General features: G+C 55.5%; 1 protein-coding gene across 2 annotated transcripts in view; it reads right to left on the bottom strand.

Annotated features, from left to right (window-relative positions):
* Window positions 1-21,292: 21,292 nt before the first annotated feature.
* Window positions 21,293-24,947, bottom strand: part of FGF18 (fibroblast growth factor 18) — a 33,049-nt gene continuing 29,394 nt past the window's right edge. Inside the window, exon 5 of one of the 2 annotated variants that reach the window (XM_059699177.1) lies at window positions 21,293-23,280. In XM_059699177.1, the coding sequence (XP_059555160.1) occupies window positions 23,014-23,280 (267 nt within the window). In that variant the 3' untranslated portion in view covers window positions 21,293-23,013. The remainder of the gene's footprint in view (window positions 23,281-24,947) is intronic. The other variant, XM_059699176.1, reaches the window with a different exon arrangement.

Here is a 24,947-nt window from a genome sequence, read left to right as displayed (position 1 = left end):
TGGGCCTGAGATTGGCCCTGGTTGGATTTGGATGCTGGTCCCAGCTCTGTCACTGACGAGCTGAGTGACCTTGGGTCAGTCATTTCACTTCTCTGGACCTCAGTTTCATCATCTGTCCAGTGGGGACAATGGCACCCCTAGCTCCTGGGGGTGCTGTGGAGATTGGTACAGCACCTGACACATACTCAGTAATGGGGCTTTATCATGAAGTTCAGATGGGGTGAACATTTCGGTTTTGAGTTTTAAATCATGTTTTGGGGAGTGGTGGGCGCCCTCTAGTGGTGGAGTCCCACATGGAGGGGTGCCTTAGCCTTTAGCCTGGGGGCAGGGGGGTAGTGCAGGGGGGCAGCTGGGGTGAGATCTTACAGGTGAACCTTCAGAAGCTTCAGGGTGGGTCTCAACCACCAAGGCAGGACCTAGGCCCAGTGACGTGTAAGCTGGTTTGGCCGGGAGGACACAGGGGAGGGGTCCAGCTTAGACCCCTGGGTAAACTTCCTGTAAGGAAAGAGGGGTGCCCGCCCCCCAAGAAGGTAGGAGACGGACGTGAGAGGATGCAAAGGCAGCTCTCCTTCCCTCTCCTGCTGCTGAGGACGGCCTCCCCCCCGCCTCTGCTCCATTTCACAGATGGAGAAACAGGCCCACAGAGGTGAAGGGCCTCTCCCGAGGCTACACAGGGCGTCCAAGGCAGAACGCGGACCGGACCCTGGACTCCAGGTCCAGTGCCCTCTTCCCTACAAGGTCAGCTCGGCCGAGCCAGGCAGTGGGGAGCAGAGGACATTTCATTGAATCCCAGAGTGAAGTTTCGAAGAAGAAGAAGAAAAAAAGAAGCAGCCGGCGGAGTTCCCAGGGCTGGAGCCCTGCCCAGCCGGTCCCAGGGCTCAGGGAGGGCGGGGATGACGCAGCCTGGGCCCGGGGCAGTCTCAGGAGCACCATTCGCCGGGAATCTGCCTGCCGAGGCCGCCAGGACGGCGGAGGCTCCGGGAAGGACAGCTGCGCCAGCCGCCCAGGGGGGCTCCACAGGGCTTGGTGCGCCGGGCACAGCGTGTGCTCAAGATCCCTCCATCTCAGCGCCCGACAGAACCCACCCACATCCGCACCCACGGATGCACCCGGCCCGGCAGAGACAGCGGCTGGGTGGGCAGCAGGAGCCTCCTCAGCAGGGAGGAGGTCAGCCTGGAGCAGGGAAATCCCTGAAGGCCCATGAGAGGGGGCGGCCACGAGCAGGAGTCCAGGCCCAGCTGCCGGCCCAGGCCAAGGTCCGAGGCTGTGGACACAGCCAGCTCGCTTCCCCGCTGCGAAGGCCCCTTTCTGTCCTCCGACCTGGGAGGCCTCGCCCACCGGCCGTCCTGAAAGCTTTCTCACGCACGATAGCTCAGCTGAGACTCATGCTGCTTTTGCTGATCTTCCCAACCTACTGATAGAAAAACTGAGGCCCGGGGCGGGGGAGGGCCTGCAGGGCTCTGGGGCTGTGCTTCAGTCCTGGGACCCGTGGAATTAGGCTCCTGGGAGAGAGGAGTCGATTCTGTTCAGCTGGAGACCACTGGCCTCAGGACCCGATGAGATGCCAGCTCCAGCCCCCAGCCCAGCACTTACCGGCCACCAGCTCCCCAATGAGCATGCCACCCAGGGCACATGGTGAAACAAGGAAGGCAGGCTTTGGCACCAGCAGGACCTGAGTTTAAATCCCCACTACCACCTATTACACCTGTTCTAATCCCTCTAGCTGCATAGACTGATCGAATCCTCCAACAGTCCTCTGCTGGCTCCACTGATGGGCACTGATGGGACACAGCTGGGAGTGGGCAGAGTCGGGATTTGAACTCAGCCTGTCAGGCCCTTTCGATGTGAAGCCCTCTTATGACGCGTGAAAAGCTCATTCTGCACATTGGGTGCGCTGAGGGGCTAGGAATTTGGGGTTGAGTGGAGGTGACATCACCAAAAGAGAAGGAGACCTTGAGGGGCGAGGGAGCTCAGAGAACAGCCAACCAGGAAGCCAGCCCTCATCCCTGCCAGCACCCTGGGAGACCCAGGGGAAACTGAGTCAGGGGCGGGCTATGTCTGGAGTCTGGGGTCCCAACTCACAGCGCCAACCTGGTCCCCTCACCAAAGTCACCTGGACACAAAGGACAAGGGAGAGAGGGGGTCAGTCCCATGGCCCCCTCAACGGGGCAGGCCCAGCTGGATGCCATTCTGATGAGGAAGCAGGAAACCAAGGCATCGCTAAGAGGGACGGCCCCACGGGCCGCGGGAAGGCACTGAGCTCAGACCCCAGGGCAGAAAGGCTGAGATCGCCCATGGCCCCTGCCCAGCACAGCAAGTCCCTGTAAGAGGCCTGGCCCTTTAAGAAGAGAGCCGGGGGGTCAAGGCTGTTTCCCCCTGTGTGCCACCTCCAACCGTAGCTGCAAGACGCCTGACCTTCACAGCCTGGCAGAGTTGGGGACAGGGAGCCCCCTGCCCTGCCCTTGACCTCCATGCCACCCCCAGCCCGCCCAGCCCCAGGTCCCCGTGCCTGGTCCCGGCCCCTCAGCAGCCCAGCCATCCATCCGCTCTTGATCCTGTTCCCTGGCTGGGACTCCTGGCTGGGGCCGCCGCAGCCCTTCCCTTCCCACTCCGTGCTTGGCAAGGGGGTGAGTGTCTGTTCTCGAGCCGGGGCCCAGGGGGCCGGCCAGGGCCAGCAATGCAAAGGGGGGTGGAGGGCAGGGCTGTCTGGAGGGAACCCCCTTTCCTGAGGAGCCGGCTCCATCCACCACAGTGCTGTGGGCTCAGGACAGGCAGAAGGGAGACCGGCGCACACTTGAAGCTGGAGCGCATCTATCGCCATGGAAGACCAAAGCAGGCTTCCAGAGAGACTGAAGGGGCAGGGAGCGTCCATTTTCCTGCAGTAACGGAAACCCCGTCTGCCCCAGCAGCCTTGGCCTTGGATCGTGGGAGGGCACGTGGCCAGGAGCCCGGGTGAGACCCACTCTGAGCCGGGCACCGCAGGCCTGACACCAGCCCCCGCCCGCACCTGTCCCCCCAACCTCAGGCTCTCCCCCAACCAGGGGGATGAGTTAGCAGCTGGGCCTCGGAGTCTGTCACGTGCTGGTTCCTATCCTGGCTCCGACACTTTCCACCTGGGACCTTGAGCCAGGCCCGCCCCCTCTCTGGGCCTTCCTGGCTCGTGTGTGAAATGGTTCGAATAGAGCCCGCCACGGGGGCTGTTGTCACGAAGGCCTGGCATGGAGAGGGTGCCCAGTCATTCGCTTCCTTCTTGGTGTGGCCGCCTGCCTCGCACACCCACCCGAGTCTCGCTGGTCCGGGGGAAGCCCGGGAGGCGGGGGGGGGGGGCTCAGGACCCACACAGCCATCTGCCTGCGAACAGAGGATGCTCAGCAGGAAGGAACAGGCCACATGGCTTCTCGCAGAGACCTGCAGGCCCTCGCCCCGAGGCTGCCAGGGCCTCCCCACGCCGTCGCCCCTAGAATCCAGGTGAGGTAGAGAGGGACCCGCGATGGCGGTGGTTCTCCCCAGACCTGAGTCAGACGGCCCGGGGTCCAGTGTCTGCCTGTCACTCTTCGCAGAAGGACCTTGGCCCTGCTGCACCTGGCTTTCCCGTCTGTGAAGGGGAGCGCACAGGAGGGTCCCCGGAGACTCCAGCGTGGAGGTGGTTGGCGAGCTCGGCTGAGCAAAGCCGAGGGCTGCAGACTCAGGCCTCCAGGCTGCCCTCGCCTTTGTTTTCTTTATTGAGTAAAAGAAAATACTTTGAACATTTTATGGGGACTTGGGGAGGGGAGGAGGGGTCAGGGAGAGGCTTCATCCAAGAGAAACAGCCTCCAAGGAGGCTCCTGCCCAGAAAACCCAAGGGCGGGGGCCAGGAGGGCTCTCCTCTGAGCGGCCAAGGATGGAGCCTGCGGAGACACAGGAGCCAGGAGGGAAGCCAGGGCGCCGTGCATGGCAGAAGGGACCCCCTGACCGGTGGAGCGTCCCCGCATAATGAGCCGGGCAAGCCCCTTTCCCCGTCCGTCAAGGCCTCCTTTCCTGCTGTGGCTGCTGCTGCCTCTGCCCCAGGGGCCGCCCCAGAACCAGCTCACCCATTCACTCCCACGGAGCAAGTTCATTCATTCCCTCATGTGCTTCTGGACTCACTCATTCATTAGTGCAGGCAGCCACTCTTCCGTTCATTCGTTCACTCATTCATTCATTCTCTCACTGGTTCCTTCATTCATTCGCTGATGCAAGCACTCAAAGGTGGACAGTCACAGACCGAGGGTCAGCTGCAGGGCCTCGCAGACAGGGGGGCATCTGGGAAGCTGAGTGCAGGGCACCAGGTGGTGAGAGGGGAGGAAAGGGCAGTCCAGGAAAATGGCAGAGAGGTGGGCTCCCGTACGCTGTGTTCCGGAAGCGGGAGAGGAGACCCGGAGAGGGGCCCAGTGCATTCCCCTCCCCCCCACCCCGAGCAGGGCACTTCGCAGGGTCCCCAGGACTCTTGGGGGCCCTCGCCACTGAGCCGGGCCAGGATTCCCTGGAATTCCCCCGCATTCCACGTGGGCCTTCTCTCTCCAGCTGGTCCAGGCCCTTGCTTCCCAGGGAGCTGAAGCCAGCCTGCAGCTGGGGCCCCTCCCAGCAGCCTGGGGAAACCCTGAAGTGTCCTATCTCCCCAAGCCCTCAGGAAACCCCAGTGCTTCCTGCTGTCTGGTCTCGGAGCTAAAAGCCTTCCTCTGGGCTCCCGTCCTCAGGGGCCGGGTCTTGAAATTCAAGCTCAGAGACTGCCAACGCAGCTAGGCAACTGCTCAGCAGCTGGAGGAGGAAGAGGAGGAGGAGGAGGAGGAGGAGGAGGAGGAGGAGGAGCCCTAGAAGTTGGGAAGAGAAGAGAGCCTGGAAAATGGGCGAAGCTGGCCGCGGGTTCCTGTGGCTCTTACAGAAGCCCATGCCCGTCCCCCACAACAAGGGGCACCCCACAGTGTGGCCTGGCTCCTCCAGGGTGGGGCCCTGGCTCCAAACTATGTCTCCACCCTGAGGGGTCTTTCAACCAAGTATTAGATCAGCGGTTCTCAACCTGTGGGTCGCGACTCCTTTGGGGGTCGAACAACCCTTTCACAGGGGTTGCCTAAGACCATCAGAAAACACATATATAATTACATATTGTTTTTGTGATGAATCACTATGCTTTAATTATGTTCACTTTGTAACAATGAAATTGGGGGTCACCACAACATGAGGAACTGTATTAAAGGGTCGCGGCATTGGAAGGTTGAGAACCACTGTATTAGATTCTCCCCTGGGAAGTCACTCAGGCCTTTTGCCTCAAGTTAGTGCCTGAAGGCGTTAAAACTCCCAGGTCGCCAGGCTGGCGTGGCTCAGGTGGTTGAGCGTTGTCCTCTGCACCAAAATGTTGCTGGTTCGATTCCCGGTCAGAACATATACCCAGGTTTTAGGCTTGATCCCTGGTCAGAGAAGTCAGCCGATCAATGTTGCTCTCTCTCTCCCTTCCTCTCTCTAAGTATGTCCTCGGTGAGGGTTTTTTAAAAATAAAAAAAAGATCAAGAAAATGGCCCAAAAAACCACCTCCCAGGTCACACTCCTGCTGGGGACACTGGCTGCCACCCAGACCTCCAGGGGAAGAGCCGAAGGTGACATCAAGCGTAACAGAAAGAGGAATAGTGGGTGCCAGAGCCAGCTCTGCCCCTTCCTGAGCGACCTTGGGTCAGTCAGTCAGCAACCTCCCTGCGTGTCCGTGTCCATGGAGATAAGAGCTGTGAGAATGATGGCATTTACTGAGTGTCTGCTACCTCCCAGGCTCTGGCTGAGCACCGGACCTCATTTAATCCTCATGACAATTCTACGGAGCAGATACTTCTAAGTTCACCACTTTACAGATCAGGAAGCTAAGCCCAAAGAGGCAAGGATTTCAACCCGGTCACTCCATGTCCGGAGCCTCAGGTGTGACTCTTAGGCGGCATCTCATGCATGTTATGTGTTTTCACGCATCCATCGCACATACACAACATCTAGTGCTAGGCTCTGGGCACAGGTAAGCCTTGTCTCTGATGCCAAGAAGCTTCCAGCCCATCGGGTGAGACCGATAAGCAACCAGTCATAACGCAGTGAGACTGCTGTCATATAGATGAAGCAGAAGGTGCTGGGTGTGTTAGTCAGGGCATTCCGTGCAAGCTGCTTCGACAAGTAACCCCAGCATCTCAGTGGCTTCACAAGACATCCCGCGGTCAACGCATTGCTCCATGGACCGTTACAGGGTCCAGGCCTCCTTGGAGTCCTCTCCTGGGTGTCAACCAACGAGCAAGAGAGACAGGCATCGTGAAGGGCTGCATGGGGCCCTTCAGAGCCTCGCCCGGAAACCCCGTCCCTCACTTGCCCACGTTCCATTGGCTGGAACCAGACCCTTGCCCCACTTCACCGCAGGGGAGGCTGGGAAGTGAGGAGCCAGGCTGGGGATCTAGCAGGTCTCTGCCACAACAGGGAAGACGGAGGAGAAGGTAACTCGCCCCATCAGGCTGAGCCCAGAAGCTTCCCCGGAAGTGGAAGTGGAATGGGGCCCAGCAGTGAAGGGGGCCATGGGAGGGCATCCCGGGCAGACAGAACTGCCTGTGCAAAGAACTGTGTAAGATCATCCAAAACGCTGTGCAGCTAACTCCATCAATCTGTGATGATGGTTGGGTCATTTCCTAAGACCCAGAGGGAGGGAAGGAGGTGCGCTGGGTCGGATTGCCCAGAGCCCACTCAGGGAGTACCTAAGGGCAGTGGTTTACTGAGGACCTGCTTTCTGTGAGAGAGTGGGAGACGGACAACAGGGAAGGGAAAGAGGCCAAGCGAGGGCCCAGCCTCAGCCTGAGCCCGCGGGGAGCCTCCGGGCCGATGTTACCCGTCCAGCAGGCGCTGGCCACGGGAGCCCCGGGGCAGGGTGGGAGGAAAACGTAAGCTCTCAGGCACGACCATCTGCTGACATCTGGGTGGAGCATCTCCAGTCCTGGGCAACCCCGGCAAAGAGGGTGCAGGCCAGGCTGGTGGGCACAGAGAACACAGGCCAACGGAGGGGCTCAGACAGGAAAGGGGACTGAGGCACTCTGGGTAGAGCAACAACAGACAGAGTGGCACCCCAAGGGGAGGGGGCTGCAGGGTGGGGCTGGGGTTCCCCTCGGACCTCTGTTCCTAGAGGCAGGTGGAACTGAGGGGAAGCTATAGACCCAGAAACCCAGTTCTTATGCTGATTCTGACACTAGGGGAGCAAGTGGCGACCCTCTGAGGTCAGCAGCCTCGTCTGTAAATGAGAAGAAGAACATGAACTTGAATGGCCATGCCCAAGAGTCCGTGTGGGGCAGGCATACACAGCAGGCGCTCAATAAATGGTGACCATCCTGGCCATCCGGCCACACCCCGAGCCTCGGTGTTCCCCAGCGGTGTTACCTGCACAGACTGTGAGGGGAACATTTAGTCTGTGTCCCAGCACGTGACCTGAGTCCCACCCACTTCCCAGTCCTGAAGGCCCCAGGATGGAGGGGGCGGGGAGAGAGCTCCATCTAGAGCTCCCCAGCCGCGAGGTGCCTTCCTGCCCCCTGCCCCTCCAGGACTTAAAGACCTTCATTTTCACACCATCAGAACTAGAGCGAGCCTTACAGCTCATTTGGGCCACATTTAACAGATGGGGAAACTGAGGCCCAGAGAAAGGAAGGGATTTTCCCAAGGCCCCACAGTCCCAGAAACAGGACTAGCAAGTCGGTTTCACCTCCTGTGCTGACTCTCGTCCATGGGTGGTGACTCCCTGAAGGACTATAAGAAGATCTGTGGGGCTTCATTTGGGCTCAGTGGGAAAGAATTCCAGAATTGATTGGCCATGTCTGCCATGGGTGGCGGCTAGAGAGTGTGGCCTCCGTATTTACATTCATCCGAAAGAATGGGCCTTCCACGCAGCCTCTACCTTCTCCTCCCTAAGAGCGTCAGCAACGTTCTTGCTCATGGGAGATGGTTCCAAAACAAGTCAAAAGGGCTCACGGGAACAAAGTCCTAATGCCAAAAACTGTGAAATTACTTAATAGGAGCTAGAGTGCAGCAACTATAACTCTTGACCGTCACCCGACATTAACAACCCTAGAATCCGGTAAGTGGCCTGAATTAGACATTTGCTGTTCCTACTTCCCTCTCCCAATGCCCCAGTCCCTCCTGTGAACTGCCGGTTCCCCGTTACACAGCCCACTGCATCGGCTCTCACCTGCCCCCACCCCAGCCAAGCCCGGAATTTGAATCAGATGCCTGGAGATGAAGAGACTGGAAATAGCGGGGGCTCATCCCTCCCGCGGTGGCCTGCTGACCAGCTCCTCAGGCTCAGCACAAAGAGGGTGGCCCCCCCCCACCCCCCACATCAAAGATCACTGCTGTGGTCTGTGCCTCCTGCTAGTCAGTAAGTTCCTTAAGGACAGGGACTCTGTCTTATTTACTGATTATTTCCAAAGTCTAGCAAGATCTCTGCAGATACTAGTCACCCGATCGTCTCTGTTGTTTTTGAGTGAATGGATGAATACACAAATAGAAGCAAATGCACAGGTTCTGAATCAGAGGACAAGGTTTGAACACGATCCTTGCGTCTCACTGGCCATGTGACCTTGGGCAGGCCTGTCACCTCTCTGAACCTCTCCTCTCTCATCGGTAAGATGGGTGCAATTCCACACACGTCCCAGGGTTGGTGGCGGGTTTAAATGAGATACGGGACAGGAGAGTGCGTTATAAGCTGTAAGTGACAGGCAGAGGGCACTTGCTCTCTTCACGAGGTAGATGTGAGATGGGAAGAGGTTGGGAATCGGCCTGGAATATACAAAGCCCAGCCTGAAAGGTCGTTAGGGTCGGGCGAGGCAGGCATGGTCTCTGTCCAAAAACCGTCCGTCATTCATTGTCTACGTCACATGCAAAGTCGCGGAACACTTACACGTAAGAAGAATCTGTCAGCTGGAGACACTGGCAGTTCTTTGGCACTAGCTTCAGGTAACGTTCGTTCCCGTTGCTTAAGTTCTGTCCCTAAGGATCTGGTTCCTAAGCAGCAAAGACCTAGTGGCTAAACTCTAACCAGTGGCTCAGTTACGGATAACATGGTAAGAGCACAGGACATTTTTGTTGAAAAAAATATAAACAGGATTGCCCTTACTCCGACATACAGAACAAACAGAATCGCTGCTGGTGCAGGAGTCGGGTCTTTGGTTGCATAAACAGACACTAACTTGGGCAAAAGGAACTTCTCGGAAGAACTGCTAGGGAGACCGGCGAGTACAGCCTGGCGGTGGACGGGAATCCCTGATTGGCAGGGGCCGGCCAGGACGGGCCTTGTAAGCCATCCCAGAGAATCCCAAGGTCAATGCGAAAGCCGGGAGGAATTTCAACAGGAGGGGGACATGTTTCTATGTGCATTTTAGAAAAATCCCTCTGGAAGGATGGACGTGGAGCTGAAGAAGAGCAAGGGCCTGAGAAATGGTACTAAAGGGAAATCGACAGGATGTGGCAAAAAAGTCAAGAATTACCCACAGCTGGGGGCACTGGGGGCGGGGGCGCAATGGCACCATTCACTGAAATGGGGGAGGTAGAGAGGGGAAGGCTCCACTCCACTGGCCCTCAGGGTGGTGGAGTCGGCGTTATTTGTCCTGCAGAGGCCTACGCCGGGCAGCCTGCCCAGGGAGCCGGCCAGAGAGGGGCGGGCTAGAGAAGGATGCCCGGTTTGGTATCGGACGTCAGGGTAATTCCAAACTCTTTTGGGTACAGAGATGGGCCTGCAGAGCCAAGTTCTGGGATGCTCTCTGCCTCTGGCGCCCCGCCACGGGCATCATCTTCAGAGACTATTCAGAGATGTAAACATGATGATTTCATCAAGGTCCGCGTGTCAGGGGACACATGTGCAGCCCATGGCAGCCCATCAAACCGTGGAAATTCTGACCCGGGAGGTTCAGACACAACAATGTGGAGGCCTCCCTCCTCCGCGTCCCCTCTGGCCTGCGCCCAGGGCTCAAACGTTGTTAATTAATGTAATGAATTATAACAAACGTGTATAACGCCTCTGATTTGCTGACAGCTGATACAAACAGAGGCGGTGGCCAAGAATCCCAGTGCGTACATTACACACACACAGCACACCACAACTCCACCAAAAATAGCTCGCAACTGGGTTTGTAATTCAGTGACTTTTCCATCTGTACTGGAACATGGCAAGGAATTGTTGCTGCTGCTAAGGGTTGAGGGAAGAGTCGAAAATATGTTGCTCCCTATTTATTTTTTTTATTACAGAGCCTGCCTTCTCCTCACCACAGTCTCTCCTTATGCTATACATGCCTTGGTGACCTTCAGCCAACCCTGCATTCCATGAAGGAAGGAAGGGACCCTCGTTCACGGAGGACCTACTGTGTGCCTACTGTATAGATTAAGTCAGAACTCATTTGGTTGCAAGCAACAGAAAACTCCAATGGCGTCAGCTTAGGGTAAAACAAAAGGAGGTGGGAGGTAGAAGCGACCTTGAACTATGTCGTATAATCAAACAAAAACTGAATACTCAAACCACTAGAAGGGCAGGAAGCAACTAGAGCCATGACTCAACCCCACCAGAGCTAAGCCAGCGTTCGCTGCCTTTCTCTAATCTAATTTATCCACAGTTGACTCTCATTTCTCATGGGTTCTGTATTTGTGAATTTGCCTGCTTGCTAAAATGTTTTGCCACCCCAAGTCAACATCTGTGGAACTCTCACAGCTATCCACGGGCACGCACAGAGTGGTGAAAAGGTTGAGTCACCCGACTCTCGCGTTCCCAGCTGACGTCGAGCGAGGCGGCGTTTTGTTACAGCGAAAAGGTAAACAAGTGTCCTTTTTGTAATCTATTTACTGCCATGCTCTTCTCATTTTCAAGTTTTGTGTTGGTGGTTTTACTGTTCAAATGGTCTCCCTCTCCCCCCCAGCCCCCACTCCACCCACCCGTGTAGTGCCAAAGTACCTTCTCTGGTTCCTAAGCTCACGGGGGCTGGGATGGGCCTTCATGGAGAAAATACGTGTTGGATGACCTTTGTTCAGGCCTGACTTACAGTGCCGTTGTCTGTGAGTTCTCTGTTACCAATCAACCGTGTGTTAAATAAGGCGTCTTGAAACAGGAGCACAGGGAACACAAGATGATGTGTTGATCAGTTGGTGAACATGACATGACCAGGGGCTCACAGGAACCTAACCCTGTATTTCCCCGAAGAACCGTGTTTCAGTCGTCACCAGTGAGTGTGTGGCCACTTCACAGAACGTAACTGCCATCCAGAAGGAGAATCGGCCGTCTCTCCTGATTCTCCTTCTCTTTGCCTGTCTCCCTCCCTCAGAACCTTGGGAAGGGAAGGAACAAGACGATGGCTCCCAAGCCTCGTGCCTCATAGCGTCTGCCACTGGAGAGGGGCCGTTCATTGTTTGAAAAATCCTCAGGGAAAACCTGGGAGCGACTGAATATGGTGGGAGTAGGGAAGGTCATGTATGCACACAGCATCTCCCAGCGAAATCACAGAAAATGCAGAAACAGTCGTTCCTGGAAGAACAGAAACCTGCTCTCATATGGTTGGAAAAAAGACTGGGCACAAACATATCACACACACACACACACACACACACACACACGCCCACTGCACAAGTTTTACCAGACTCACATACCACCTATGATATAACCAACTAGTTTTCCTTAAATTAACTCCTTTTCTTTCTTTGCTTAAATATACTGAAAAGGAAACTTTATGTTTCTGCCATACAAAGAGATTGACTATCAAAATAAACTCATAACTGCTCAAATAAAAACTAAATCTTAGCTCCTGAACCATGTGAAATCCTCTCACCTGAGACTGATCTCATGTTTAGAAACTGCGGTTTATGATTTTGTCCCTGTGCCTGGACTGGGGGCTCTGTTCACAGGGGGACCATATTCTGTGCGTTTCAGCCCCGTGCAGGGCCTGGCACAGAGTGAATACTCATCGAACATTTTCTCTCCAGGCTAAGGTTGCGTCACCCTGACAGGTACATTTGGAGAGGGGACTGGCTAAAGAAGCCCTCAAGGGAATGAAGGGACTGACTGAGGCAGACAGAGAGGAGGGAAGTGGGTGTTGCCTACCCTGGCTGAGCCCCATCTGACCTCACCTCTCAGAACTAGACTGTCCACACACTGACCGTCCTCCCAACCCTGTGTACATTTCCTATTTCTCAGCTTCTCTGCCTGGGCTGTATCCCTTCTCTTCGTGACTCATTCATTTCTACCTCCCTCTGTAACAGTTGGAAAGCTCGTAGCAAAACATAACAGAAAAATGCAAATGAAAGAGACTTAAATACAATAAATTGTTGTTACTTCAGACGATGAGAAGTCTCAAATCAGGAAGGCCCCCTTATGGCTTAATTCAGCAGCTGAACAGTGGCATCAAGGACCCAGGTTCCTTCTCTCTCTTTGCTCTGCCATCCTCAGTGCAGCAGCTAGTTCTCCTCGTGGTTACAAGAGAGCTGCAACAGCTCCTGCCATCACATCCTCACCAAATTCCAGACTCAGAAGAGGGACCATGACTCTCTTGTGTCTATATTTTAAAAGTTAAAAAACTACCCTAGAAACATGTCCACCAATCACCAGAGCCCACAGACTTCCCCTTATAGCTCATTGGCCAGAATAGAGTCACATGCCCCCTCTTAAGCCTATCACTTTGCAGGGGGATGCAATTAGCATACTTGGTTTTGAAGGATCAAGACTTCCTATCTCAGGATGTGGATGACATAAGGCTTTTCTTAAGTACGTGACCCCATAGGGAATCAGGGAACTTGAACCTAATCTGCGTTCTGTAGTGAAAAGTCTGTCACGTTCTCTTAAATAATTACCCTTTCAGGCCACATGGATAAAACCCCTCTTTGGTTCATGGAAGCCTCTTGTCCGATGGTTCAAATGTCTTAGCCTTGCCCCCCCTTCTAGACTCTTCTGCACAAAGACCACTTCACACCATCCGTCTTCTTTGTCTAGACTTATTGAATTACTTTGCACTTATCACACCCAGTATCCTATATAATAAAACCCTAATATACAAATCGACCAAATGACGGAATGACCGATAGCTATGATGTGCACTGGTCACCAGGGGGCAGACGCTCAATGCAGGAGCTGCCCCCTGGTGGTCAGTGCGCTCCCACAGGGGGAGCACTGCTCAGCCAGAAGCTGGGTTCATGGCTGGCGAGCGCAGCGGTGGTGGCAGAAGCCTCTCCCACCTCTGCTGCAAGCGGGTGATGGGTCCCAGACTGCGAGAGGGATGTCTGACTGCCCAGGAGGATCGGGCCTAAGCCAGCAGGCAGACATCCCCTGAGGGGTCCTGGACTGCCGAGAGGGTGCATGTCAGGCTGAGGACCCTCCCCCCCCACACCACCACCAAAGCATGATTTTCATGCACTGGGCCTCTAATAATTTCTAATTTCCTGTTTATAAGTCTGTTTTTGTCACTAGGCTATGAGATCCTTCTGGGATGGGCCAGGATGTACTGGGACCCAAGGGCCTGGCTGCCTAACCGGTGCCCTGTGAGTGCCGGTTACACTGAATTTACTGAATTGAATTGTGAGGGCCGAGGGGAGGGGTAGGAGGGGACAGGAGCAAGGAGGAACTCGAGAACAGGACAAAGGGTCAATAGAACACAGGCTTTGGTGGCAGACAAAACATAGGATGCCTGGAAGAGCCAATTCACTAACTGGGTTGGAGGCCCTATTGTGGGAAGTCATCATTCGTTAGCTTAAGTAAACCCTTTACCTCAATTACCTGTAATAGAATACAAAGGTATTGACTCAGCCTGGGGGGGAAGGCAGAGCTCAAACCCACCACCGCTTCCCCAGCAGGCACTAATTGCCTCGGGGCCTAGGTCAAAGGTGACTGAGGATTAAAAGGGACAATGAAAACAAAAGCAAGGCCTTGACTCCTGAATTAACTAATTGCTCCTCCCTCCTGTGGGCTTAACCTGGCTTCTCCCTAATGGACTAGTGCTCTCTTGGCTGGTAGGTCTCTCTGCCCAACAGAGCCGTCCACCCAGCCCTCCCTGGCCAGCCTGAACCCTCACTCACCCAGCCTCTCCCCCTCCCCACCACCCCTAGGGCATCTGGCGGTACAGACACCAAGTGTCAGAAAGCACCAGAGCAGCGGTTCTCAACCTGTGGGTCGCGACCCCTTTGGGGTCGAACGACCCTTTCACAGGGGTCGCCGAAGACCATCGGAAAACACATATATCATTACATATTGTTTTTGTGATTCATCGCTATGCTTTAATGATGTTCCATTTGTAACAATGAAATTGGGGGTCACCACAACAGGAGGAACTGTATTAAAGGGCCGCGGCATGAGGAAGGTTGAGAACCACTGCGCCCGAGGCTGAGGAAAGCAACTGGGAGGAGTTCATTTCTGTTCTCAAAAGTCACGGCAGCATTCAGTGAGCACCTGCTGTGTCCCAGGCCCCATGCTGGGAGCTGCATGTGGATCATCTCTTTTAACCCTCACTCGGCCCTGACATTCTACACCAACATGGACGGGGCTCCGGGACAAAGAGCTGGTCCCAGGTTGGGGGTGGGAATGTCCTGTCACACCAGGAAGCAAAGCCATCAGAACCCTGGGGTGCTGACCAGGGCCACCGGAAGGCGTCCTCACTGGCCGAAGATGAAAGGGCTGGACCTTCAAAAAGACTCATTTTTGCTGCCATGGATTGAAAGACATTAAATAAGTTTTTTTAAATTCCCATGATTATACTAAAAAAAAAAAAAAAGTATTGGTCTTAGGAGGATGCAGGTTAACTAATTATTCTGAAAATGGGTAAATAAAGAATCAGGCACTTTTCTGCTCTGTATGAATCCTGTATGCACTGCTTCCGGGGCTAACTGAATAGTTGGTGGGGGGATTCCTGGTTCGTAGGAGAGTCTCAGCCAATAAATGCAGAAGGAATGATACAACCAGAAATCAGCAATCAGCCATCCTCCTGAGAGAATGGATCTAGGCCAAGGTTTTTAAACCTCAGCACAGTTCACGTTTGAGGTCAGGCGCCTCTGTGGCGTGGGGTTGTCCTGTACAGCAGGCGTGTCAAACTCGCGGCCCGCAGGCCCCATGCAGCTCACAACGAATATTTTTGCGGCCCAGCCAATATAACGGTATGTAAGAATCGTTTTAATAAAAATTTCATAGCTTAATTTTTACAATATCCTGTTACACTTAATTATTAATAACGAACTACAACGTTCGCTAATGACCGATTACTATAATCGTGTTGCATTCATTTCCCTTACGCACAGGTACACCATTTCTCTCCACTAATACCAGCAGCGAATATTTTAGCAGCCGACGGCCACGTCCTTAGTCTTGGACTGACTTGTTTGATGTGCACAACAGGAACTATTTCGCTTTCGGAGAACAAGAAAAATAGGTTTATTTGTGTTACGCTTATTCATTTGTGCAGTTATTCAGTGTCTGGTAAGTGAACATTCAAGAAAAAAATATTAATTTTTATGAAAATGTTCTGTTATGTTAACGATGACTCATTTATTTCAGCCCTTTGTATTCAGCACGTCTCTATCGAAATACACCTACGTTTCTACGGAAATGGAAGCTTGTGTTTGCCTGTGGCCCACCTATCTGGCCCGTGCTAGCCTTCGAGTTTGACACGCTTGCTGTACAGTGTAAGTGGTCTGGCAGCATCCGTGGACTAGAAGCCACAGCGGAACCCCAGTTGTGCCAACCAGGAGTATCTCCACGCACCGCCGTGGGGAACCGCCAAGGCAGGCCATGAGCCTCACTGGCTGCTGAAACCAGGAGGTGAAAGCTGATGAGGACGACGGAACCACCCCGGACTCTGAAAGCAGCCCCAGCCTCCCTAGCAAAACAGAAACCCAAGTAACATCCCCTCCCCCATTTTTGCCAAACAAGTTGCCGCTCCTCTACGGAAATCAGAAGTCACCCCCTGGCCCCGCTGTTTTTCTGCAGGACATGCGCTCTCCTGGCCAGGTCTTGGCATCTGCTGCTGCTTCTACGTACAGTGCTTCACCCCTTCCCACCTCTGGCTGTTCCTGCTTCCTCCTTCTATCAGGTCTCAGCTTCCATGCCTCTTCCTCCAGGAAGCCCTCTCTGACTCCCCCTTTGTACAATCCTTGCCCACTGTGCCCCTTAGGACAGATGATTGTTCACTGTCTGATTCCTCAATAAGACTCACGGGCACAGAGACCGTCAGGTTCCTTGCTTTATCCCCAAGGAAGCGGGTATGGAGTGGGCACTCGGCAAATGTTGCAAGTAGGGAGGAAGGGGGCAGAGGGAGGCACGACTCTGTGCTATCACCGTGCTGGTGTAGCACTGGGCTGAGCGTTGGATGTGGCTGTGCATGTGCATGTGCAGGGCAGGGTGTGTGTGAACATGAACGTCTGTGCACAGTGCACGAGTGCTGTGCCAACATGGGGGCCTGGGAGACCCACAGCCTTGACCACCTCACCTCTCTCCCCTCCCAGCTTCATCTCCTGTCAGTGCACCACGGGCCTCCCGGCTCTGGCTGTGCCATATTTCTGTAAACCCTCCTCTCCACCTTTGCACTTGCTGTTCCTTCCGCCTGCTCCGCCCTTCCCTGCTTTCTCCTTGCAGTTTAAACTCCATTCAGCCTTCCAGGGTCTCCTGGCCCCTCACTCCTCTCCAGTGAGTCCCCTCGCCTTCTGTGCACCCAAAGCTTTGGAGCCTCCGCACTTCTCTCTTGCTGTTCACGGGACTCCACTGTGAGCTCCCCAAGGGCTTCCTTTTGGGGTCCCCCAAGGACCAGATGAGGCACCTCCGTGCTGGCAGCTGGGGAAGGCATGCCAGCAGCCAGAGTCCAGGGGACTGGACGTCTGTGTGGGTGTAGAGCGTACAGAGGCATGGATTGGACGAGATTGGGGTCTTCACACATTTTTTGCTCATGAAACCCCTAACAATTTTTTTTGGAAAATTTTACCTTTTCGGTAAAATGCACACCATACGCAATCCAGTTCATCTAAATCCAATAGCTACACGCTGAGAATGAATACGTGAGATAGTGACTCCCACGTGAAAAATAGGTTTATAGAGCCACTAATCTCTTTGCAGAAGTTAAGCGAGGCAGTTCCCCGGCAAGTCTGCATAAATGTGTAAGAAAGTAGAAAACATTCACTTCCCTCTGAGAACGCGATGCTTTCCTCAAAGCTGGCCTGGAGGGAGGTTTGGCGCATTTCCCCTCCTCCACCTCGAAGTCGGGCAAAATCCTCCAGAGACAAGTGACCGAGAATGGAGGCAGAGACGCACCCGGCTCGTTCGCGTCGCCACGAACGGTGGCCGCGCAGCAGAACGCCCCCGCCCAGGTGGGCACCTCCCCGCATGCCTTTTCCAAATCTTGAATACGGTCATTCGAATAAATTTCCTTATTGGCTTAGGTCAGTTTTCACATGTATCTGTCCCTTGTCGTCCAAAGAAGCCGGAAGAACACATGAACCGAAGTGGAGGGTCGGGAGGAGTGGCGAGGGAAGATTCCAGAACCCAACAGACCTCGTTTCAAACCTTGGCTTCACTGGTCAGTACCTGTGTGACTGGGGGCCTGTCACCTTGCCTTGCTGGTCCTCTGTCCTTGTGGACAGCGGGTGGCCCCCAGCTTCCTGGGAGGTGCGGGGCGGCTTTGAGGTGTAAGAGTCACCTGCAGGATTTGGGGAGCCAGACAGATGAACTTGAGCCAGGGACTTCCCTTCTCTGCGCCTCAGTTTCCTCCTTGGTCAGACAGATACACGTAGCTATCTCAGGGGACGATGGCGAGAATTCCATGAGAGAACTGGATAACATGCCCGCACAATGAGCCCCCTGGGCCGGGCAAGTGAGACTTCAGTCTGTGACACTAACATCAGCCGGCACCTCGGACCAGCCCCAGAGGGTGACACGGGCCTGCAGCTGCAGAGTGGTCAGCCCGGGAGGCTGTCACATGGCAGGAGTGGCTCCCTCCACCAGCAGCGGGGCTGGGCAGAAACTCTAGCAAGTGCTAATTAGGTCAGGAGCCACCGGAGGGAGGGGAGGAATGCCTGGTTAATTACCGGCCTGCTCTGCAGGGGGCCACACACCGGCCTACCTGCCGCCTGCCCGCCTCGCCAGAGCGGGGAGCCCCAGCCAGGAAGCCAGGCGGTCCTGGGACCGGACTGCCAGGGTGAGCCGGCCGCCATCTGGTCCCCAACTCCCCGCCTAATGTTTGTAACAGACCTGCTACCTAATTGCCTGGTTGGGGAGCAGCCTTCACATCTTTCACACCTAATTCACTATTGTTTCTCTGGAACCCCAGTCCTGCGGCTGGCTGGCTGGCTGCGGAGGGAGGGTTCGCCCGTTTATGGGGCTTTCAAGCCCCGGGCATCCCAGGCCAGCCTTGTTAGGCTCCAGCTGGGCACGCAGCCCGAGGGCACCTCCCTCGCTTCCTGCACAAAGCCTGGCTTTCCGCGCCCGTCCCCACAGCTCACCTGCTTGGCAGGAGTACCCCAGACACCGCCTCTCCTCGTTGTCATGTCCTCCCCTCCCACCCAAACCCAAATCTCTCCCTGATGCAGGGGCCGGTCTCCCCATTCTTGCCTGCGGGACCCCTTGAAACGCTAGGGCAAGAGCCCGTCTTTCCTCATTTCTGGCACTCGTTCCCATGGTGTCGCTGTGGGGTGGGGTCAGAGGGTGAGGGTCTGGACACAGGGACCTCAGCCCTCTCCTCCCTGCCCTCCGCTTCTTTGGGTCGGAGACGCAGATTTGGGAAGGATGCTAAGAGGGAGCTGGCTGGTCACTGAAGTGGCTCCCTGGCCCTGAGCTCCCTGGAGGAGCCCCGACTCGCCTCCTTTTCCACATCCCCTCCTGGTCATATTGCTGTCATCTAACAGGCTCTGGCATTAACTCACAGGGTGCCCTGAGCAAGTCACTTCTCTCCTCTGCGTCCTGTTGCTACCTCCCTTGAGGGACTAGGGTGAAGGGAGAAGGAGGGAGAAGACTGAGTGGGTAAAACACCGCGTGCGTCCCTTCCAGCTCTGCTGGGCGGGAATAATCCCCAGTTATTTGCTCTGCTGTCTCTCTTGAGCAGACCGGCCCCTACGGCAGACAGTTGGATTGATGAGAAATCCAAGCCGCACAGGAAAGATAGGACGCGTCCGAGGTCACACAGCTGGCGAAGGGCCAAGCCGAAAACAAATTCAGGGGCCTTAGTCCCAGATCCCCATGCCCTTGCGACACGGACATCCTGGGGAGGACCCCGAGGGGGAAAGGGCTGTCATTAGGCCCCTGGGAACAGGGACGCCCTGCCTCCTCCCTCTGGTGGCTTGGGAGAGGATGGCCACCGAGGCAGGTCCAGGGGGCTGAGGGGAAAGAGGCTGAGAGCTCCAAGCATCCCAGCTGAGGGGGAGCCACAGCTCTAGGGACAGGCAGACGGGTCCACACCCAGCTCCTCTGTTCCTAGCTGCGTGGCCTCAGGCAAGTGGCTCCCCTGCTCTGAGCTACCTTAGAAAGTGGGGCCCAAAATGCCCGCCCCAACGGCTGGGTGGGAGGATTCGATAAGATTGTGCTTGGCACAAGCTCCCAAAGTGGTGGGTGATGACTGGGGTTCCCTCCTCAGCTGGACCGTGGAAACGCTCACTGGCTCCTCCCCCAAGCAAGTGCCCGAAGAAGACACCATCCGTGGCTGGGGACTCCCGCCAGCCCACTGTGCGTATCGTTCACAAGCTGCTCATAGCTCGGGAAATGGCCAGAAAGCTCGGTCTACAGTGAACAGAAGCTGGTCCCACGTCTTCCAAAGCCAGGGAGTGTCCAGAGGGGCAGGAAAGGGAACTATGACGGTCCCCTGGCCCCTGGCCCCTGGTGAGGCAAGGGCAAGGTGTTGGGTATGGGAGATGCCGGCAGCCTGTGGGCAGAGAATGGAGGCCGGACGAGGCCTGAGGATGCAAGGGGAAGGGGCAGGCGGTGGGTCCTGATGAGAGCCCAGGTCTGACCTCACACCAGGTGGCCCCAGGCTGGACGCTGCCCGCCCTTCTCCACACCGTAGCCAGAGCAGTCCCTTTAAGGGGTATCACATGGAGCATCTGATCTCACTCCGATGAAGAGCTCCGGGCATGCCCCGAGACCCTCAAAAGCTCTGTCCCCGCCCCTGTTCACTCTGCAGCAGCCCCACTGGCCCCTCGTTATTCCATGACAGACCACCAGGCCTTAGCACTCTCTGTTCCCTCTGCCTGGAATGCTTTTCCCCTCAGTGTTTGCATAGGTCCCCCCCTCCAGAGGCCTTGCCCGACCACCCTATCTAACATTGGAGCCCCATTATCCTCTATCCCCTCATCCTATTTTATTTTCCTTATGATTGCCTGCCATTTGCCATTAGATTTTATAACTATTTGGTTTATTATTGCTCTTTCCCGAGAAAATGTATGACCACGATGGCAGGGGCTCTGCTCGGGTCACTGCTGTACCTGCAACCCCTGGAATAGCATGTGGCACAGAGTAAACTCAACACATTTATTGGACGAATGAATGGACGATTGATGGAATTCTGGATCCGCGATTTTCCAATTTGGACTATCTTGGGCAGGTCATGTCACTTCACCAAAACTTCCAAACAGAGCACGCACCCATCTCATAGGGTTACTGTTTAAATGGAATTAGTAGAATGTGAATGGAACTAACACATACTAGGTGCTCAGTAAACAACCACTACAATCACTGTTGTCATCACCAAGGGTCCCAGGCTCAGTCTCCTGCTCACGGAGGCCGTGGCACCGCAATGATCTCTCTAAGCCCCTGTGTTCATTGGCCAGACGTGGAGGCCAGGAGTCCCTGCGTCCCACACAGGGAGGTCTGGTGGGCATCCAGGCTTGCATGTGAGGCATCCAGCAGGGGGCTGACACCCAGGAGGCACTGACCAAGTGGTACCTCCTAGAGTCCTGAGAGTCTAGGATTTGGATACCGGCCCCATCAGGTTCTCATTCTGTCATCTTGGGAAAGCGACTTAACGTTTCTGAGTTCAGTCCCGTCTATGAAACTGGGATAATGACAGAACCTTCCTCACAGGCTGTCCTGAGGTCACGAGGAGGTTGTGCACCTGAAGCCCTAAGGAGATGGGCCGGGACAGGCAGAAGCGCGAGCCACGACACGTGGGACGGGGCCCGGGACGGAGAGAGACACTCGGTGCAGAGTCAGGACAGAGCCAGCAGGTGAGCTCGGCCTGTGCTGCGAGGTGGGCCTGGGCTGCAGAGGGAACACAGCTCAGAGGCAGGCAAGCCCCCCACAGCCAGGAACCCCTGCAGAGAAGGTACTCGTACCCCCTGTCCTGCCCCCTCCTCTCTGCACAGGGCTTCATGGGAGACCTCTCCTGGCCGGGAGGCAGGTGACCCCAGCAGGACCCACCTCAGCCAGTCTCCTGCCCGGTCTGCTCACCGGCCTCTCCCTACGCTCCTGGACAGCCTGGGAAGACCTAGAACAGGCCCTGGGCGTCGACGAGGCCAGACAGGCTCCTTGTGCTCCAGCCCGTGAGGGTCCAAGGAGGGAAACACCAGGCCCCCACTGACCTGCCCTCTGACTCCTCCACCACCAGGCGGAGGAGAGCGGGGCCGCCCTGCCTTGTTCAGCCGGAGTGGGCCCCACAAAGGACTCGCTGAGTAATCCCTGCCCTGCAAGCTCCATGAGGCATGATTTTTATTTTTTGTCTGTTTGGGTCTTTGATGAATTCCCAGGACCTAAACGAGTGCCTGGCACTTACTGAGGACTTAGGAGATATATACTGAGTAAATGAATCCATAGATCCATGAATGAAGCGATGAATTATGATAAGTACAAGTTCCCTGAGGGCTGGGATTTTTTTTCTTGTGTTCTTTCATAAATCCCCAGGGCCTCAAATACAGCCGTGGCACATCAGAGATGCCGAGTAGATGGTGTGAGAGTATCTGTAGGCGACCGTACAACTGAGTCAATCATCGAACCAATGGCTCATCAGAATGTAATCTCGCTGAAGGCCAGGATTGCCATCTGCTATGTTTAAGGCTGCATTCTCAGTGCCAGGAGCATAGCAGGTGTTGAATAAATCAGTGAATGAATGAATGAATGAATGAATGAATGAATGAATGAATGAATTGAATGAATGAGCAAGGCCCCAGCTCTCCGTGCAAAGACCACAGACCCAGAAGAACGAAACACAGGAGGGCTGCCCTGCCCTGCCCTGCCCCCGGCCACCACTCAATGCCTCGTGGTTTGTTTGTTTTTTAAATAATTTGTCGATTGTTTTTAATGGTTGAGGCAGTAATACTTGGTTCATGAAACTGCAATATACAGAGAGGTGAAATAAATAGCTTATATATATATAATATATATAATATAGCTGGTTTTAAAATATTCCCTTATCATTGGTGTGCTAGGTCACGTGGGTCACGGAAGGTCCATAGCAGCATCCTGCAGGCTGCAAGCAAGGCAGGGTCACCGTGATTGGACGAGGCCGTCTGTCGTCGGAGGTCGAGGCGCCGAGAATTCCGAGGGGCACGCCTTCCCTGCGCGGTGTCTCGGGGCAGCTTGCAGCGGACAATAAATAAATGACTGCAAACCAGAGAGCGATTTTTGTTGGAGTTTGGGGCAAGGACAGGAGATTGGAAAAGAGGGGGAAGTTCTTTGTGGGGGGGGGGGGTGGTTGACTACTTTTTTTTTTTTGCTTTTTTTTTCTTTTGCTTTCAGAACCTTTGGGAAAAAGGACTTTGGTTTCTCAGAGTGTCGTTTTCCTCATTCAAGTCCTCCTCCGGGGACGCGTTTAGAGTTGTCTGTTCTGAGAGAGACAAGCACCTGTGCGCTGACAACAGTCCCTTTGCGTGACGTGAGTCTTTGTCATCGGGGGGGAGGGGGCGGCGGGGGGGGGGGTTCAAGTCAACAATCCTTATCGTCCCCCCTCCCTCCCCCACCACCACAAGAGTTTTGGTTCAGTTTTTGTCTTCTTTGAAACACAATGTACAAAAATAGAGCTTCTTCCTTCTTTTTCATGTAAAAATATTCCTCTGGTGCAGTCCTCTGTGCCTCTAGCCGGGGTGCGTGGGGCGGATGCGCCGGGACCGCTTGGTCACCGTGGTGTACTTGAAGGGCTTCTGCAGCTCCGCCTGCCCCTTGGGGTAGCGCTTCATGAAGTGCACGTCCTGCTGGTTCTCCCGGGTCTTGGGGCCCTTCCGCGGCCGCCCCTTCTTGGTGAAGCCCACGTACCAGCCGGAGTACTTGGCCGACATCAGGGCCGTGTAGTTGTTCTCCAGGACCTTCTCGATGAACACGCACTCCTTACTGGTGCCGTCGGGCTGCGGGGGGAGAGAGAAGGAGGGGGGTGAGCACGGCAGGGCAGGTGCTCGGGGCAGCACAGGAGAGAGGGCCTCCCCCAAGCTTTGGCCTCGGCCATGCCACGCCCTGGATGTGTGAAGCGAACGTGTCGTATTGGCCCCGGTTACAATTATGTAACAGGCTCCCGTGATCATCCGGAAGTCCATCCCTCCCCCACTCTCTACCCTGCAGCCAGGAGCCCCCACCTCCACTCGACTAGAACAAGAAACCCAGACGTTGCCGATCAAAACATGATTTCCAGGGACTAGTGCAGGGCCGGCCATGGGGTCAGGGCCATCCAATCCGTGTTCCCCGAGACCCCTGCACGAGCCATGGCTAAAAACATAGGCTGCCGTAAACTCGGGGAACACGTAAGGCTGAAGCGAAGGCCACCATTTGGTCACCACGAGGGGAAATCCTACGGGACAGCAAAGCCAGCATGGAGGAAGCCAAGTCCAGAGGAAGAGAATGAGAGCAACCAAGCCCTGGCCACATCCTTTAGCTTCTGCACCAGGCTGCCCCTGACGCTCCAGTTACCACGGCAACGTGGGCCAGTTTATCCCGTGTCCTCCGAACCACTGAGACTGTGTTCTAGCACCTGCAAGAGGGGGGAGTCCCGGCAGGTGTGCACGAAACCTGACATGAAGTCAGCTACTCGACTGCCGCTCGACGCCGCTGTTACCGTTAAAGATCGGTTACATTGAATGTGGCGTGTGCTGCATTTCCATGTTTGGTGTAAACAGCCTCCCAGAATTAGAGCTTTCGCGTGGCCAGACTCGGGAGCCTGTCGCCTGGCTTCGGAGACTCCCGGCTCCCGAGCAGACACATGGCCTCCCTGGGAGACCGTGCGGGGCGAGCAGCACGAGATTCGGACTCAGGAGCCGAGCCAACTCTGAGGCTTCCTTGTGCGACCTCAGGTTCGTTCATTCCGCTCCAAACCTCGATTCCTGGCCTCCCCAAACCGGGACGGGGACCCCTGTGTCATAGAAACGTGAGGAATGGTGCTCATCTGAGCCTGGCGCACAGTAGGGGCCTGCTAAATTATGGCTGGAGACCAGGTGGTTCGCTGGCCTGGCTGCCCTCCTGGGGCCTGGTCTGGACAGAAGGTGGTGGGTGGCAGGCTCCAAGTCTCCACCCGAGGCAGCCGAGGTGCTCGCAGTGGGAGAGTGGGAAACACAGAGCTGGAAGCCTGAATTAGCAGCCTGGAGTTTCCAGCGAACATCTCCAAATGCGGGCCGGGCCCACTCCTCGTTACGGACGGATGCCGGGCCAAGTTGGAAGCCGCTCGGCTGGCTGTGCGCGGAGACGGAGGTGCGAGCTCCAGCCTTTTGTTTGAAGTGGAAAACAGGCTGGGGCTTCCAGGAACGTTCACCTTTGAGCGGAGGGCAAGCTTGGGCTCTGCAAAGTGCTGAACTTTGCAGAAAGGGACAGGCAGGGCAAGAAAACATTCTCCGGAGGACGCGATCTTTCGAGGAGGCTGCCGAGCAGGCCGGGGCGGGGCGGGGAGACGCACGCAGGACCCAGGAGACAGAAGGGCGGGTTGAGCGGTGAGGGAAGCCAGAGCATATGTGCCAGGGGGTGGGGGGAGATGGGAGTGGTCTCTGGGCTCTGAGTCCCCCATGAATAATTCTGGAAGCTGCCTGTCCAA

The sequence above is a fragment of the Myotis daubentonii genome, chromosome 5 (genome assembly GCF_963259705.1).
Source record: "Myotis daubentonii chromosome 5, mMyoDau2.1, whole genome shotgun sequence".
NCBI classification, from domain to species: Eukaryota; Metazoa; Chordata; class Mammalia; order Chiroptera; family Vespertilionidae; genus Myotis; species Myotis daubentonii.
This window is presented reverse-complemented; position numbering and strand designations above follow the sequence as displayed.